This window comes from Eubalaena glacialis, chromosome 19, assembly GCF_028564815.1.
Source record: "Eubalaena glacialis isolate mEubGla1 chromosome 19, mEubGla1.1.hap2.+ XY, whole genome shotgun sequence".
Classification (NCBI taxonomy): domain Eukaryota; kingdom Metazoa; phylum Chordata; class Mammalia; order Artiodactyla; family Balaenidae; genus Eubalaena; species Eubalaena glacialis.
Genome location: NC_083734.1, coordinates 1,183,062 through 1,198,954, shown reverse-complemented (window position 1 = coordinate 1,198,954; position 15,893 = coordinate 1,183,062). Strand labels below are relative to the sequence as shown.

The 15,893-nt window shown below is 62.6% G+C and overlaps 1 protein-coding gene across 1 annotated transcript; it reads left to right on the top strand.

The window, feature by feature from the left end:
- Positions 1-9,652: 9,652 nt before the first annotated feature.
- Positions 9,653-11,007, top strand: KCNJ12 (potassium inwardly rectifying channel subfamily J member 12). Its single transcript, XM_061175498.1, has one exon. The coding sequence runs from the start codon at positions 9,653-9,655 to the stop codon at positions 10,934-10,936; it is 1,284 nt and encodes a 427-aa protein (XP_061031481.1). The 3' UTR covers positions 10,937-11,007.
- Positions 11,008-15,893: the final 4,886 nt, after the last annotated feature.

Genomic DNA, 15,893 nt, shown 5'->3' with positions numbered 1-15,893 from the left:
GCCGATGTGCACCCTGACCCGTGGGACCCTGAGTGCCCTGCGCTGTGCTGTGGTCGGTCTCAGCTGGGCCCTTTCCAGGGAGGCCCTGCCCCCGACTGGGTCACACACCTCCCCTGGGCTCCAAGGGCTCTGACCGTGGTCCTGATCCTGCCTGTTGTGTCTGCTGCGTAACTCGCTGTCTTCCTGCTCGGTGGGGACGCCCCTTGCAGGCGGGCACTACTGGTCCATCGCCAAGTCCCTGGTGCCCTCAGGAAAGTTTGCCTGCCAGAGGGAGGCCCAGAGAGGGACAGGGGCCTACCCTAGGTCACACAGTGAGTTTGGGCAGAGCTGGGAGCCCCAAGAAAACCCCAAGACCCTCCAGGTCCCACTTGCTCCTGGGACCCAAGGAAGCCCAGGGATGGGGCAGTGTCTGTAATGGCCACTCTAGCAAAGGGCACCAGGGGTCTATGTCCTCTGCTGCTTCCAGGGGCCTGGGGCCAAGGACACCCTGTCTCTCTCCTGCCCCTACCCCCCGGGGAAGGATGTTCTCAAGATAAAAATACCCTCGGAAACATTCCCTGGTGCCTGGCATGACCTGTCATCCGCCGTGGGGGCCAGAACTTCCTGCCCTGGCTTCACCTCGGGGCTCAGAGAGTGGACACCTGTCCCTCCCGGCCGCTTGGTGCAGCCTATTCTTGTGGTCAGGGCGTGCAGCCTGTCTCCAGGCCATGGAATCTGAGGGGCCTGAGGGGCCGTGGTCACTGTGGTTGCTGTGGCCAGCGTTTACTGGGCACCCCTGCCAGCGATGACACCCCTGGCACAGAGGAGCGGGGCAGCCAGGCCCCTGCACCGCAGAGCTCAGGCTCTCCTGCTTCGTTGCCTGTTGGGTGCGTCCTGAGAGCATGACACCAGGCTGCACGGGAGGGTCCGGGATGCCCCAGCTTCCCGTCGTGTCGAGCATCCGGATGGTTGTCAGAGCAGGAAGACCCCTCAGAGAACACTGGGAGGGCTGGTGCTTAGCGTGTGTCTGCTGCGCACCGGACGCTGGGGCAGGGCCTCGGTCTACCTTCTTCACAGCCTCCCCAGGCATGTGGGATCTACCCATTTTGCAGATGAGAAGCCTGAGGCCCAGGGAAGTTCCCACTGGGAGCTGGGGAGCGATCAGGCCTCGAATGCAGGGCTGGGAGCTCACTGGACCCTGGGCCCCGCCACTCCAGGGGAGGCTGTGATGGTGGTGACGGAGCCACGTGGTGCCGGGCCTGTGCTCAGCGCACACCTCCCCCTCCAGTTGAATTTCACAGGCACATCCGTGGGGAGGCCAGGCAGGAAAGGGAAGTGCCTCGCCCCTGGCTGACAGGACGGCCCTGGGGGAGGAGCAGGGGGCCCCCCTCCCTTGCTGGGAGGCTGAGGGACAGTCTCACTGTCACATCCGGTCACCCCTGTCACCTGCAGACCTTGCCCCTGCTCCGGCCTCCCCTGTCCAGGACTGTGACCGCCACCCAGGAAAGTGTTTGGTGAACTTCAGAGGGTTGGGGGTCACGTCTCGTGGGCCATGGCCACTGCAGGGGCAGGGGGAGCGCTGGACGGGGTGTCGGATCCTGGGCTCTTGTCTCCAAGCTGCCACTCACTCCGTGGCTTTGTGACCTTGGGCAAGGCCCTTCTCTGATCTGAGCCTCCATTTCCTCCTGTGTAGGATGGAGCTGGTTTTGCTTCCCTCATAGGAGAAAGCCCCTTCCCGGAAGCAGGGAGTCAGAGGCTGAGAGGGCTTGGGGCAGGCGGGCTGAGTGACCACGGGAAGTGGGGAGGGCAGGTGCTCTACCTGCTTACCGCCCCCTTCCCTCCCCACGGCCCTGTGACACCTCCTCTGCTCAGAGTTCCAGCTCTCGGTGACCCGGCGCGAGTCACCTCACCTCCCTCAGCCTCAGTTTCCCCGTCTGTCCCTCAGGGTGGGCTGCGAAGGTTGGAATGACTGAAGCCGAGAGCCCAGCACACAGGGAAAGGACAAGAATCAGTGACCCGGGAACAGGTCCTCGCCGTGGGGAGTCCAGCTGCGTGATGGGGGTCTGGGATGGAGCCTCCATTGGCTTTAGAAGGAAACGGCTGAGAGGGGCCAACGGCAGGGCCGCTGGCTGCTGCTCTAGGAACAATGAGAGTGGGGAAGCAGGGGCTGAGCACTGGGCGTCTTGAGGTGGGAGCCTGGAGTGAAGAGGGACCAGCCAGGCCACCGCTACCAGAGCCAGCAGAAGCCCTGAGCCGGGAAGTGACGCACCCAAGGTCACACAGCTCGTGAGGGGCGGAGCTGCGCCTGGAACCCAGGTCTGTGCGCTTCTAAACCCACTGCTGGCGCTGCCCCAGGAGGCTTGTGCGGTGGGCTGACTCACAGCAGTTCCCTTAGTCCCAGCCGGAAAATCCAGTGCCACTGTGGACCCCCGCCGGCGTCGGCTGCGAGAGGGCGGCCTGCATGGAGGCCGTGGCCGGGAGGGCAGGGGTGACGGGGCATCTCGGGCTGGCTCACCTCCAAGGCTCCTGAGCCCCTTGCCGCTGCTGTCTGCCCTGACCTCGCGGCGCACTGCCGTGGAAGGCGGGGGCCGTCCACCCACAGCAGGGCCCGTGGGGGTCGTGGGGAAGGCTCTGCAGGCGGCCAGGCGTGCAGGCTGGGCCCCGAGGTCCTCTGTGACCTGAGGAGAGTTCCCGCAGTGCCCACGCCTCTGCAACGGGAACAGCAGGGGGTCCAACTTCTTGGGGCTGTCATGAGGCTTACCTGAGTTGACGTCCGTGAAGCAACTACCAAGTGTCTGGCATGCAGTGGGCACTCAGTAGCTACCAGCGGTCGTTTTCTCTGGGAGCCCGCCTTGTTCTGCCCTTCTCTGGTCCCAAAGGGTTGTTATGGACAGGCTCACGGGCTGTGAAGCTTTGGGGCATTGGGATGGGCTGGAGGCCCCCTCTCCCTCCCCTGGGGTCCTGGGCAAAGCAAGCAGAAATGGGGGTTTGTGTGGAGGTTTGTGACCGATGAGCTCCCCCCAGGAGAATGGTAACCGTGCTCTGTTAACTTCAGGGTCTTCCAGCCGCTGAGTCCTCTCCAGCTGGTGCCTGGGAAATGGCAGCCGCTGCTAGTGCAGCCTTGAAGACAGTCACTTGCCTGGTGAGCACCGTCACTTAGAAGACAGGATTCCAGAGGTAAGATTAAGGTCGCGGATATGCACCTGTCCACGCAGTCATCCGTCCAGCCAGATGCTCATCTGTGCCCCCTCCCACCCACTCATCTCTGTGTCCACCTACCCACTCACCCATCCACCCTCCTGTTTGACCTCTCACTCACCCATTATCCATCCATTAGTTCCACACATCCCCCCATCCATCTAACTATCCACCCACCCACCCACCCACCCAACCCAGCCAGCCATCTTTCCATCCATTCATCCCCCCAGCCATGCAGCCACCCACCTACCCATCCATCTATTCATCTGTCCATCCACCCACCCATCCATCCGTCCACTCAATCTATCCATCCATCCATCCATCCACTCATCCGTCCATTCACTCACCCGTCCGTCCGTCCGTCCGTCCATCCATCCATCCATCCATCCACTCAATCCATCCATCCATCCATCCACTCATCCATCAATCCATCCCTCCATCCACTCAATCCATCCATCCATCCATCCACTCATCCATCCACCCATCCATCCACTCAATCCATCCATCCACTCATCCACTCATCCATCCATCCACTCATCCATCCATCTATTCATCCATTCACTAATCCATTCGCCCAACTCATCTAACCATTTTTCACCCACCTAAACGAACCATCCCTCTAGTCACCCTCTATCCATCCATCCCCGTCCGTCAGCCCTGTTTATCCATCCACACACTTGACCACCCACCTGTACATGTAACTGTCTCCCCATTCATTGATTCATCCATCTCCTCATCCATCCCTCTGTTCAGCAGCTTAATCCCTCGTCTTTGTCTGAACAGTGAGCATTTCCTGGGTGCCCCCACTGTGCCAGGCCTGCACCAGCCTCTCTGGACCTCTGAGGTTGGCCAGAGCTGGGGCCCAGGCAAGGCCAACTCTCACACAAGGTGGAAAGTAGCTTCTGGTCCAAACAGGAGAAGCCCAGGGCCAGAGAATGTAAAAGGGCTTCATGAAAGCGGTGGGCTTCTGCTGATTCCTGACTGATAGAGGAGGATTTCCAGCATTCCCATTAGCTGTGACTTGGAGTTTGGCCCGCATGGGGCAAGGCTCACCACGGGAAGACCCTCGGGAGCCTGTTGCTGTGTAGATAGGAGTGGCCTGCACAGGACGTGTCTGTGGGCGAGGAGTGGGCGGGCAGCTTTGATCGTTCTGGAGATAAAATACACAGGACCTGGGAAGGGAGTGGACTTGGGGGCTAAAGGAGAGGGAGCAGGCCAGGCTTGTGGCTGGGGTAACTGGGGAAGTGGTTGGACTGCCCAGTGACCCCCTAGGGGTGGAGGAGGAGGGGGAGGGGGAGAAGGGGGAGGGAGAAAGAAGGAGACTCGGTGGGGAGGAGTGGAGGGAAGGGGGAGGAAGCTTTGGAGAAGAGGAGAAGCATGCTGGCCACGTGGTGCTGTGGGACACGGCCGGGGAGCTCGGGTTCAGGAGTCTCCGCTGTGGAGGCACCCCCGAGGCCTGCGAGGAGGGCCCAGGAGCTGAGGGGCCTTGGGAGGCCGAGTAGAGCAGGTGCCCCGAATATGCCCGTTGTGGTAGGGAGCTGCTCCTGGGGCATTAACTCCCTGGCATGCCGGTGCATGGGCAGAGCAAGCTTTCGGGTGTTGGTGGTTGGAAACTGGGCAGGTGGGCCTCGAAGTGGTGAGGGCCCGGGGCCAGCCAAGCACCAGCCATTCCCATCCCCAGCACAACGCGACACGTCTCTCCTCAGGCCTCACAGGGGCCTCGCAGGGGCCTGGCCCAGAAGGCCTGCACAGTGTTGACCCCAAACGTTTGCAGGCCATGGGTGACTGAGGCCGGCTGAATGTTTTGGGGAGGGGGAGGGAATGTGTCTGGGAAAGGTGGGCGGGCACAGGAGATGACCGTTGTCTCTCCGGAGTGTGAGAACAGAAGTGTCGGCCCCCTAACCCTCCACCTCGTGTCCAGGCCAGCTCTTGGCTCTCCCCAGCCGGCCTCAGCCTCCTCACTGGACCCTGAGGTGCCAGCCTGTTCTCCCCTCCCCACCGGGAGTGCCCCCCCACCTCTGCGCCCCAGTCCTTGGAGCCTGCCGCCCCTGAGCTGCCCTGTCTCACTGCAGTGCACCCTCCAGGCCTGGCCCATGCCTCTCACTTCCTGTGTGACTGAGCAAGGGCGCCCTTCTTGGAGCTTCCGTCTTCCCGCCTGCAGATGAAGGATTGGATTTTGCAAGCTCTTGTGCTAAGTCTGCTGGGTAGTGGCTGGATAAGATGCTGAGGCCACCACAGGGTGCAGTGAGGAAACGCTCTGTGAGGGCTCAGTATGTCTGCCTTGGGCACGGGCTGGGGAGGAGGTGTAGGTGGCTGCACGCTGGCTTTCCCTGAAACAAGTGATTTTTAAGGATTCTTCCGCGAGACCATGGACTTGGAAGGACTTGACCATGAGGTAGTGAGTGCCCTGTCCCTGGATGTTCCAAGCAGGGCCTGAATGGCCACAGATCAGGGGTGCTGGTGAGGGTCTTACCTCTGCTTTCATGTGCTCAGATTGGGGTTATTTGTGTCTTATCACCACGTGGCATTGCAGGGACCCTGAGGACTGAGGCTTGGAATACAGTGTCATGTCCACAGTCTGGCCTTGGGGCCTAGGGGAATGGGGGGTTGAGTTCTCTCCTACCCCCCCAGACTAGGAGCTCACTCCTGAAAGGCTGTGTGACCCTGGGTAAGTGACTCAAGCTTTCTGAGCTTCAGTTTCCTCATCCAGAAAGTCATAATAAGGGATTGCGTGAGCTACTTGAGCTCTCAGTGCCTGGCAGGTGGTAAGCACTTGATAAATACTGGTTACTCTGCTCATTCATCCCTATGAAGGGGTCCTGCCACCTGGGAGGCCCCCCGAGGGAGGGGGACATTGAGCTCCTCCTTGATGCCCCCTCCATTGATCCGACTAGCCAGTGCTTTCTTGGCCTTGCCCTGGTCTCCTCCGGACGTTGCTGAAGCCTGAGGCCCAGAGCCTCGGGGGACCTGGCATGGGGTGTCCTGCTCCATCCGGGGGCACTTCGCGATGACTCTTGGCCCGCAGGTCATGTGTTAGCTGCCTCCCTAAAAGCTCCCAGCCCAGGCCCTGCTGGTGCGCCAAGCCTGCCGGGTGCCAGGAGGCTGTGTGCACAAGCGCTGTGGTCGGCGGGGCAGGGACGCGGGCCCTGGAGACGCTGGGCTCGGGACAGCTCCCCCTCCCCTCGGAGTCTCTGGGTCCAGCCTGCTGGGCCTGCCTCACTCCCAGTCTCCAGTCTGAAGTCGCCTAGGCTGGCTCAGGTAGGGGACCCTAGTGCCTCTCTCCCCTTTCCCTCCCAGCAACGCCTGGGACCCCCACTGGCCAACCTGGGCTTCTGACCAACGTAGTCTTAATTATTGTCTTTACCATCTATCTCATCCTGGCCCACAAGGTGTTTTGTGACCTGGGACAAGTCTCAGCCTCAGTTTTCCCATCTATAAAATGGGGAGCTGGCCTCCTTGCTTGCTAAAGCCTCTTCCAGCAAAGCAAATCTAGTTTCCTTTCTATCTGATCTAACTGTATGCACCCATTGAGCAGGAGCCACACGGGACCGCACATCGCTGGTTGAGAATCTTGTCCGTCATTTCTTTTTCTTTCTTTCTTTCTTCTTTTTTTTTTTTTGGTCATGCTACACGGCTTGCGGGATCTTAGTCCCCCGACCAGGGATCACACCCGGGCCCCCTGCAGTGGAAGTGCAGAGCCCTAACCACTGGACCGCCAGGGAAGTCCCCCACATTTCTTAAACCGAGTCCTTAAAGACCACAGAGCCCTGTAACCTTCTTGCCTTGGGTGTGTGGAGGGTCCCTGGACGTTTGGCAGGTTTGTGGTGCCGGGGCTGCTACGGTGGATCCTCTTCGCGGCCTTTCTCTATGGTGGTGTGCTCGCTAAGCGCCCGCGAGGTACTCCCCCCACCCTTGGCGTCTCATGCACGCATACGTATGCACACACGCGTGCACACAGAGCCGCCCGCTGTGTCTCTGCTCCTCGGCTTCAGGGGACTTCGCCCAGGTGACTTTGCTCCGAGTACCAGTTTCCAGCTCTGAGAAGTGGGGGAGTGGCTGCGAATGTGACCTGTTGATTTCCGCTGTGGCTTTAGGAGGAAGACCAGGAGAAGAGGGGTTCCCAGGACTGTGCAGCACAGGCTGGGTGCGGCCCCGGCGCCCAGCCCAGGCAGAGGTGCCGGTGGCCACTGTGACACGCCCACCTGTCTGTGAGCTGGCCAGGTGGGAGGCTGCCCAGCTGCTGGGAGCAGTGTGCCAGGCTGGGCTCCTCTGGCCTTTGAGTCTTGCGATTCTGTCCCCCACAGGCCTCGAGCTGCTCAGAGCCCCACCTGGAACAGCCATGACCCGCTGGACGTCCCTCAAGGCCTCCCGGCCACACAGACCTGCCCCCGGTGATCCGGTGGCCTGCTGCTGGCATCTGCGTGCCCCAGGCCTGGCCACCTCCCCCTGGAAGGCCCAGGAGTCTAGGGCTGAGCTGTCCTCCTGGCACAGTCCACGGGGTTCCCACCCCCACCGGCTCCTGGACCGGGCAGGGGCCGTGTCCACCACTACGGCCTGAGGCCTCAGCTCCTCAGACCCAGGGAGAGGCTGTCGGCTGGAGCAGCCGTGGGGGAAGGATGGCAGCCTGAGCGGAGGCCGCCGCAGAGCCTGGGGTCCCCGTGGTGGGAGACCTTGTGTTAGACAGCAGTGGCTCTGAGCCCAGCTGTCCTGCCTAGTGGTTGTGTGGCTTTGCGGAAGCCACTTGACCTCTCCGAGCCGCCATCCAGAGGGTAGAAGTAGCCACGGTAGCTGCCTCGTGGGCTTCTGACAGGGTGACACAGGAGCGTTTGCTGACACGTCTGGCCTGCCGTCCCTGTGGGTGGGTAAGCTGTTTCAGGCAGCAGGGAGCGCCCTGTGCCTGCCAGACCCGGGGACCCAGTGACACACCCTGGGAGGGGTCTGCAGCCTGGCTGGCCGTGAGTGTTTGGAACGGAGGTCAGAGGTCACCCCGTCCCACAGACCAGGGCGGGTGCCAGTGCCGCTGCCTCCTCTCTCCTGGCCGGGCCACCCTGGACCTTCTCTGGGGCCTCGGCGTCCCATCACACGTGAGCACTCCGAGGCTCAACTAGCTCTGACCCCGTCGTGAGACTGGTGGGGGTCGGGGGGCGTGGGGTCCATCCGTAGGGGGTGCAGGCCCACCTCTTCAGCACCCTGCCATGCCATTCCCGCGGGGCACCGGACGCGGACGGCCAGACGGCCTCAGTGCCCGCGGGGCCAAGTGGTGTCGGGGTCTCCGGTCTGCAGATGCCTCAGCCGGGCACTGACAGGCCAGCCCAGAGCCAGCGGGGCACCGGGGGAGGGGTGGCCACCGGCCTGCGCGTCTGGGGCCTGGGTGCCTGCCCCCAGGCGTGAGTCCGGGGAGCGGTGCCGTGGAGCGTGCCCTGGGACCGCCCCGTGTGTGAGTATGTGTGCCAGCCCGGTGCTCTGCCGAGTGGGCTGAGGACAGGGGTCTTCTGAGTGCTCCCCACCTGCTCTTGTTTAGCGCTGAGGAAGGCGGGGTGGCGGAGGCCCCCGGGCTGAGGTCCGTAGTCAGTGAGCCCCCTGGGTGCTGACTCGTGGGCCACCTCCTAGCCACCTCTGGTGATGGGGTGGCCACGAGCATAGCATATGGGCAGCGAGAGTGGGCACCTGCGGGGATAGCGTGAGCCTCAGGAGGATGGGTGGGGCCCGGCTTGAGGTGTCTGTCATGCCCAGGTCTAGGCCCTGGGGGTGAGACAGCAGCGAACAAACAGCAAACCCCCTGCGCTCAGGGACTCACGGTCTCGTGGTGGGACGGTGGGTGCAGCCCCAGCGAGCCATTGCTGTTGTTATTACTACCGTTACGAGGTCAGAGGTCGGTGCAATGGGATTACCATGAGGTCCTGGGTGGGGTGCACAGTTTTTCCAGGTGCAGGGAGGCCCTGAGACACCCTTGTGGCATAAAAGCCAGGGCCTGGGAGGAGGGTGTCCAGGTGGGCCTGGGGGCGAGCAAGGGCGAGACTGGAGGTGAGATCTGAGGGGTCCCAGCGGAGGATGGACTGACTCCTGGTGGCTGCCGTGGGCACTGGCACCAGGGTGGGAGTGGGGAGGCTGGCGAGGTGGCCATCACGCTGCTCTCGGCGGGTGATGCCAGGGGCTCAGGCCGGGAGGTAGGAGAAGGGGCTGGATCCTGAATATCTTTGCAAGCAGAGCCCTTGGTGGGAGAAAGGGAAACTGAGGAAGAACCCAGGCTTCTCGTCTGGAGCAGCCGGGAGAGTGGAGGTGGCCGAGGAGCTGGCTGGGGTGGAAGGGAGGGCCAGGAGCTGGTTGTGGGTGAGGCCGGGTCGGGGCGGAGGCGCAGGCGGGGTGGCTGCTCTGCCGGCCTCACTGCCAGCCCGCTGTCCCCTCTGTTGCAGGAGCTGCCCTGCCTGGAGCCGGCCCGGGGGCGAGCTGGGGTCCCACCGCCCCCGCCCCCGGGATGACCGCATCTGGCCGTGCCAACCCCTACAGCATCGTGTCGTCCGAGGAGGACGGGCTGCACCTGGTCACCATGTCGGGCGCCAATGGCTTCGGCAATGGCAAGGTGCACACTCGGCGCAGATGCCGGAACCGCTTCGTCAAGAAGAACGGCCAGTGCAACATCGAGTTCGCCAACATGGACGAGAAGTCGCAGCGCTACCTGGCCGACATGTTCACCACCTGCGTGGACATCCGCTGGCGGTACATGCTGCTCATCTTCTCGCTGGCCTTCCTTGCCTCCTGGCTGCTGTTCGGCATCATCTTCTGGGTCATCGCCGTGGCCCACGGGGACCTGGAGCCGGCCGAGGGCCGCGGCCGCACGCCCTGCGTGCTGCAGGTGCACGGCTTCATGGCGGCCTTCCTCTTCTCCATTGAGACGCAGACCACCATTGGCTACGGGCTGCGCTGCGTGACCGAGGAGTGCCCGGTGGCCGTGTTCATGGTGGTGGCACAGTCCATCGTGGGCTGCATCATCGACTCCTTCATGATCGGCGCCATCATGGCCAAGATGGCACGGCCCAAGAAGCGCGCCCAGACGCTGCTGTTCAGCCACAACGCGGTAGTGGCGCTGCGCGACGGCAAGCTCTGCCTCATGTGGCGCGTGGGCAACCTGCGCAAGAGCCACATCGTGGAGGCCCACGTGCGGGCCCAGCTCATCAAGCCCCGGGTCACGGAGGAGGGCGAGTACATCCCGCTGGACCAGATCGACATCGACGTCGGCTTCGACAAGGGCCTGGACCGCATCTTCCTCGTGTCGCCCATCACCATCCTGCACGAGATCGACGAGACCAGCCCGCTGTTTGGCATCAGCCGGCAGGACCTGGAGACGGACGACTTTGAGATTGTGGTCATCCTGGAGGGCATGGTGGAGGCTACGGCCATGACCACACAGGCCCGCAGCTCCTACCTGGCCAACGAGATCCTGTGGGGCCACCGCTTCGAGCCTGTCCTCTTCGAGGAGAAGAACCAGTACAAGATCGACTACTCGCACTTCCACAAGACATATGAGGTGCCGTCCACGCCCCGCTGCAGCGCCAAGGACCTGGTGGAGAACAAGTTCCTGCTGCCCAGCGCCAACTCCTTCTGCTACGAGAACGAGCTGGCCTTCCTGAGCCGCGACGAGGAGGACGAGGCGGATGGAGAGCAGGACGGCCACGGCCCCCAGGCCAGGCGCGACTTTGACAGACCCCAGGCCGGCACCGCCCTCGATCAGCGGCCCTACAGACGGGAGTCCGAGATCTGAGCCGCCAGCGGCCAAGGTGCAGCATCCGCCCCGCTGGGGAAAGGCCCCGAGTCCCGCGAGGGCCCCGGGCCAGAGCGGAATGGGCTTGGGCCCTGATTGCAGACTCAGTAGCGTTTTAGATGTTTTACATTTCTTCACAGCGGCCTGGGAATGTTGGTGGGAGAGCGGGTGGCCTGAGTGGCCTCTGAGGCCAGAGCAGGCCTGGGGGCGGGGAGGTGGCCTCCCCGGGGGCGGGGGGGGGGCGGGCCACAGGAGCTGGGGGCTTCTGCCTCAGGGGGGAGCCACAGCCTCTCCAGAAACGGCTCACCAGCTGCCCGGCCTCTGTGGGCGAAGGCCGGCAGGCTGCAGTGCACCTCGCTGGTTTTTAACTTGGGGAGAAACACCGGGTTTTGGCTTTCTCAACCTTAGTTTAAGACTGTTTACAAAAAAAATTAACATGTGATTGAAAAACAGTTTTATAATTTGAGGGGGGTGGGAAAGGACAATTAGAATTCCATTAGTCTGCCAGGATGCAAGTAGCTGGGTGGGGTTTCCAGAAGGTTCCCGAGGCTGGGCTAGCCTCTCTTCCATGAAGGCCGGGCACGTGGCCTGAGGGCAAGCACGGAGGTCAACCCCGCCTCCCCACCCCGTTGTGCTCTATGCTCACGGGGTGAACTGGATTTCCTTTGTGATGGCAAAACCAAGACCTTGTTAATGATCATAACAAAAGCTTTTCAGTGTCACTGGGGTGGGAGTCAGGGCCGGGAAGAATCCAGTCTGAGATTTTTAAGTTTGACTCTGTACCTCCTTTGAGGTGCATCTCAGGGCCGGGATGGGACCTGCCTGCAGTGGAAGGTCTGCTCCCCCCCCACCCAGCCCCACCCACCCTCCACGACCCCAGCCCGCCGGATTCTCCCTCCTTTTCTGCCCCGTGGCCTCCACCCCCTTCCCCAGAGAGGGGCAGCTGGGGAACGTAGGGGTGGATGGCTCCATGGGAAGGGGGGCCAGCTTCCCCGACTCCAAGGAAGTGTTTCAGCCCGTCCCCGCGGGGCCCCAGCATGAGTTGTGCCTTAGAGACCCTGGGGGGTCTGGCTCCAGTTGTCACTGTTTTTATTGGACTCACCCATCCTCCCTGCTGCCCCCGGCTCCACCATGGCCCTCTGTCTGCGGAGGCCAGGCCGAGCCGGCACCCATCCCCCCAAGGTGGGCAGCAGAGGTGAGCCTGGGTGGGGCTCAGCCAGGCTGTGCCCTGGTGCCGAACGCACAGGAACGTCCTAGGAGAGCCGTGGGCTGGTCAGCACCCACATCTGGGCACCTCGGTCAGGTAGCGGCTCGGGCCCCCTGATTTGTCACTGGCTCTTGCCTCTGCCAGCCCAAGAGCTGCCCAACGCAGGCTCGTTCCTGGCGAAGGAAACAGCTGTCAGGGCGGAGCCTGGGCCCCTCCCAGGACTGCTGAGAGCGCTGTCCTCACAAATGACCAAGCCGGTCAGTCATTAGAGAGCCCCAGCCTGCCTATCCAGGCTGCCGCGGGCCAGCTCACCACCAGGAGATGCCAGGGCTCCGGCCCAAGTTAGGAGACAGAGGCCGAGTGCAGATGGGCGAGGGGCAAGGAGGGGCCAGGGGCTGCAGTGGGGGCTTCTGCCTCTCCCCTCCTCCAGCCCCTGCAACAGCGGGAGGCCTGGCCCTGAAGTCAGGGGCCGTGCAGGGTCCGGGCACCGGCTGTGTATTCCCACCCAGAAAGCCCTGCCCGGGCCTCAGACGCCACCCTAACTTCCGGTCAGGAAGAGTCAGAAGGGTCCGCCCGAGGCAGGCAGAGGCCTCGTTCCTCTCAGGATCTGCTGGACAGGCCTCTGCCCCTTCCTGGCCTGAGCCCCTGCTTCCTCAGCCTTAGTCCTGGGCGGTGATGTGGAGTCCCTGTGGTTGCCAGGTGGGTGGCAGGTGGCCCTGGTCGCTCGGGGCTGGCACATGGTCCTGTTGGGCCAGCCCTCCACTCACCCCACCAGGGCAGAGCCCCGGGGGCCCTGGGTCCCCCAAGGCCCTAGCTGTCTCGGGTGGCCTAGGGCGCCTCCTCTCGGGCCTATCCCCCTCCCAGGCCCACGCTGGACGGCTCAGGCCGCAGACCCTGCAGGAGGGCCTCCCCGAGCTGCCTTTCATCTCTCACCAAAGGCAGATGCTGCGTTTTCAAACTCCGCTGCCCTCTTTTTGCCTCCTCTGTGTTTATTTATTTATTTATTTATTTATTTATTTATTTATTTATTGCTTGTGCTGAAGACCAAAATAGCCTCCCTCTTTAGTGCCCTTGAAGCGGGAGGGCGGATGGGAGGAGCCGTGTGTGCGGAGGCAGGATCACGTGGTCCCTGGGGTGCGTGTGCCCGTGTGTGGGGCGTGGAACGTGTGAACCCAGTGAGTGTGCGCTGTGCCGTGTGTTGTGTGTGCGCCGAGCACGTGTGTATGTTACGTGTGGCCTGTGTGCTGAGCGGGTGGGTGTACAAACCTGCTCCTGACCCCGCCGCCCCCGGCAGTGGTATTTCCGGGAAGTTTCTCGACAGCCTGGACCCAGTGGTGCAGAGGCTGGAGCTGGCTGAGGCGCCCTCTGCCCCGAGACGCTGAGCTGCTTACGTGGGGAGGGGCCTGGGGACAAAATACGTGTGTGAGCACCGAGGCGTGAATTCCTGTGTGGAATCATCTCATCCGTGTGCCAGTAAAACGTGTCCAATTATGGCTTTTCCTGTAAGTGCACGAGTGTACATGGGAGTGCTGTGCAGATGTGTGCCCACGACGAGCTCCGTACATGTGTGAACCTGGGCTGATGGTGTCTATACATGATGTATACATGTGTGTAAATGCACACAGACTCACATAGTTATGTGTGTATCTACCCATAGGTCTGTTTGTGTGCTCGTTGTATATGCAGGCGTTGGTTTAAATGTCTACCAGGCTGTGGGGCTGGGCACACAGTACTCAGGACGGACACCGGCCGTGGTCCCACCAGCCCTCTGCCCCGATTCTGTCCACGTGGGCAGGCGTGGAGCACGTGTGACAGGGTGAGGCTTCTGTGTACCTGGGCACAAGGTGACAGCTACACGTGTATGTGAGGACTTGGCCTCCAAAGGTGAGCGTTTGCACGCAGTTGCATGTAGGAGGCCTGTGTGCATTTGTCCACGAACGCACGTCCGTGTGTGTGCCGGGCTCCGTCAGCAGGGCTGTGCCTGCCTGCTGGGGGTGGCGTGTGTGCGTTCGCGGACCCGCCCGGGTCCCGGAGGTCGTGTGTCGAGACGGGCGAGTGTCTCAGAGCACGGCGCCCCCTGCCCCCCCCGTACCTGCTGGTGCTGTGCCACCTGAGGGTCCTGGCGGGGGCAGGGGGCCTGGTGGGAAGGAGGCCCCTGCACAGGTCAAATCGATGTCAAATCTATTTTAAATGGTGAAACTGGAGAATTTTCATGTTATTTTCAATACACAGCAGTATCTAAAGACGTAGGCCACAAGACTAGACCGCATTAAACCATTTTGATCTCTCGGAGTGCCACCGCGTGCAGACGTGTGTTTGAAAGGCCCCGCCTGGTGCGGCGGGTGCTGGTGTTCGTGCTGCCTCCACCCCCCCCGGCCGTGTCCTGGGCTGGGGGGCTCCCCAGAGGCCGGCGGGGGAGTGGGGAGAGGACAGAACTGGCCTCCTCGAGGACCCCCGCGTGCTTTTCAGGCCGTCGCACACGCCTTCACCCTCCCGCCCCCCGCCACCACCGTCCTCTCCACGCGGCCCGAGTGTGCCAGACCGCCCGCCTTGCCTGGACTTGCGCCCCTGTCTTGCCCTCCCCGGGCCCGTGCTCCCCTTTCCTTTCTTCTGCAAGGGTTTGATGAGGGCAGGGCAGGCGCGGTCTGGGCCCCCAGCTCGAGGCAGCCCTGCTTCTCACCGGCGGACAGGAAGCCGGGGGGCGTGTGGGCGCTGGGGTGGTTGAGGCTGGGGCGATGGGGCCGGAGGGCAGGCAGGTGCCGCCGTCACGGAGAGCAGCGTGCACGTGCACAGCCCGTTCCGGGCAAAGGAGAACATCGTCGCCCCGAGGGCTCCGGTGGCTTCTGGAAGTAGCCCCCAGGGAGAGAGTCCTTCCCTTTGCCCAAACATTCCCTGAGTGGAGACCTCCTCTGTGGCAGTGAAGGACCGGGGCCCTCATGCCATGGGGTCCAGATGACATTCCAGACCACAGGATAAGAAGCCGGGTGATGGGAGGGGCTGGGGTGGTTGCGAGGACTTCTTGGCGGATGTCCCGTGAGTCGGACCTGGAGATGGTTGGCTTTATGTGGGGTGGGGGCTTTCCTCCCCTGGCCCTGAAGCTTTCCCTGCGACCCCAATACCGGAGTCTAAGCCAGTTGTGGCCTCCCCCGCTCCCCTGAGAGCTATTTCCACAGCACTGACAGGTCGGGCCTCTGGCAGGAGGACCTGGCCCCAGCCGGAGCTCAGGAGTCCCTCAGGGCCCGTCCTGGCTGGGACCCCGGGTCAGACGCCAGGCCACGCACTTGCTCAGTGATCTTGAGTAGTGGCTTCCTTTCCCCTCCGGTCTCAGTCTCTCCATCGGTGGAAAAGGGTGTTCCTAACAACGGCCAGCTCGCAGACTTGTTGAAAAGAATGGAGGAGAGAAGCCCTTCGTGCAGCGAGTGCTTTGGACCCGTGCTCTCCTGTTTGAACACAGGTCTTCGGGTAGGGGCGACGCAGCCAGGTCCCCCTCTGTGTGTGGCCGTCACCACTGGCTGCCTCTGCTCTTTCCTGCCTCCCTGAGGATGAGAGAATCCGCATGAAAACCGGTACACGTGGGGTGGGCGGGGAATCGGGATCAGGGCCCGGGCTTCCTGTTCCGGAGGAAGTCAGTTCAGGGTCAGTGAGGGACTCGCTCAAGGGCAATGGGAGGGTAGTTATCTGAGCTGGGGTCAGAGCTAGGCCTCAAGCCCCCAGCCCCCGCTGCGGACTTCACGGACTTCACGGACTTCA

Excerpts from the sequence above, each read along its gene's own strand:
- KCNJ12 (XM_061175498.1), top strand. The coding sequence starts at position 9,653 with ATGACCGCATCTGGCCGTGCCAACCCCTACAGCATCGTGTCGTCCGAG.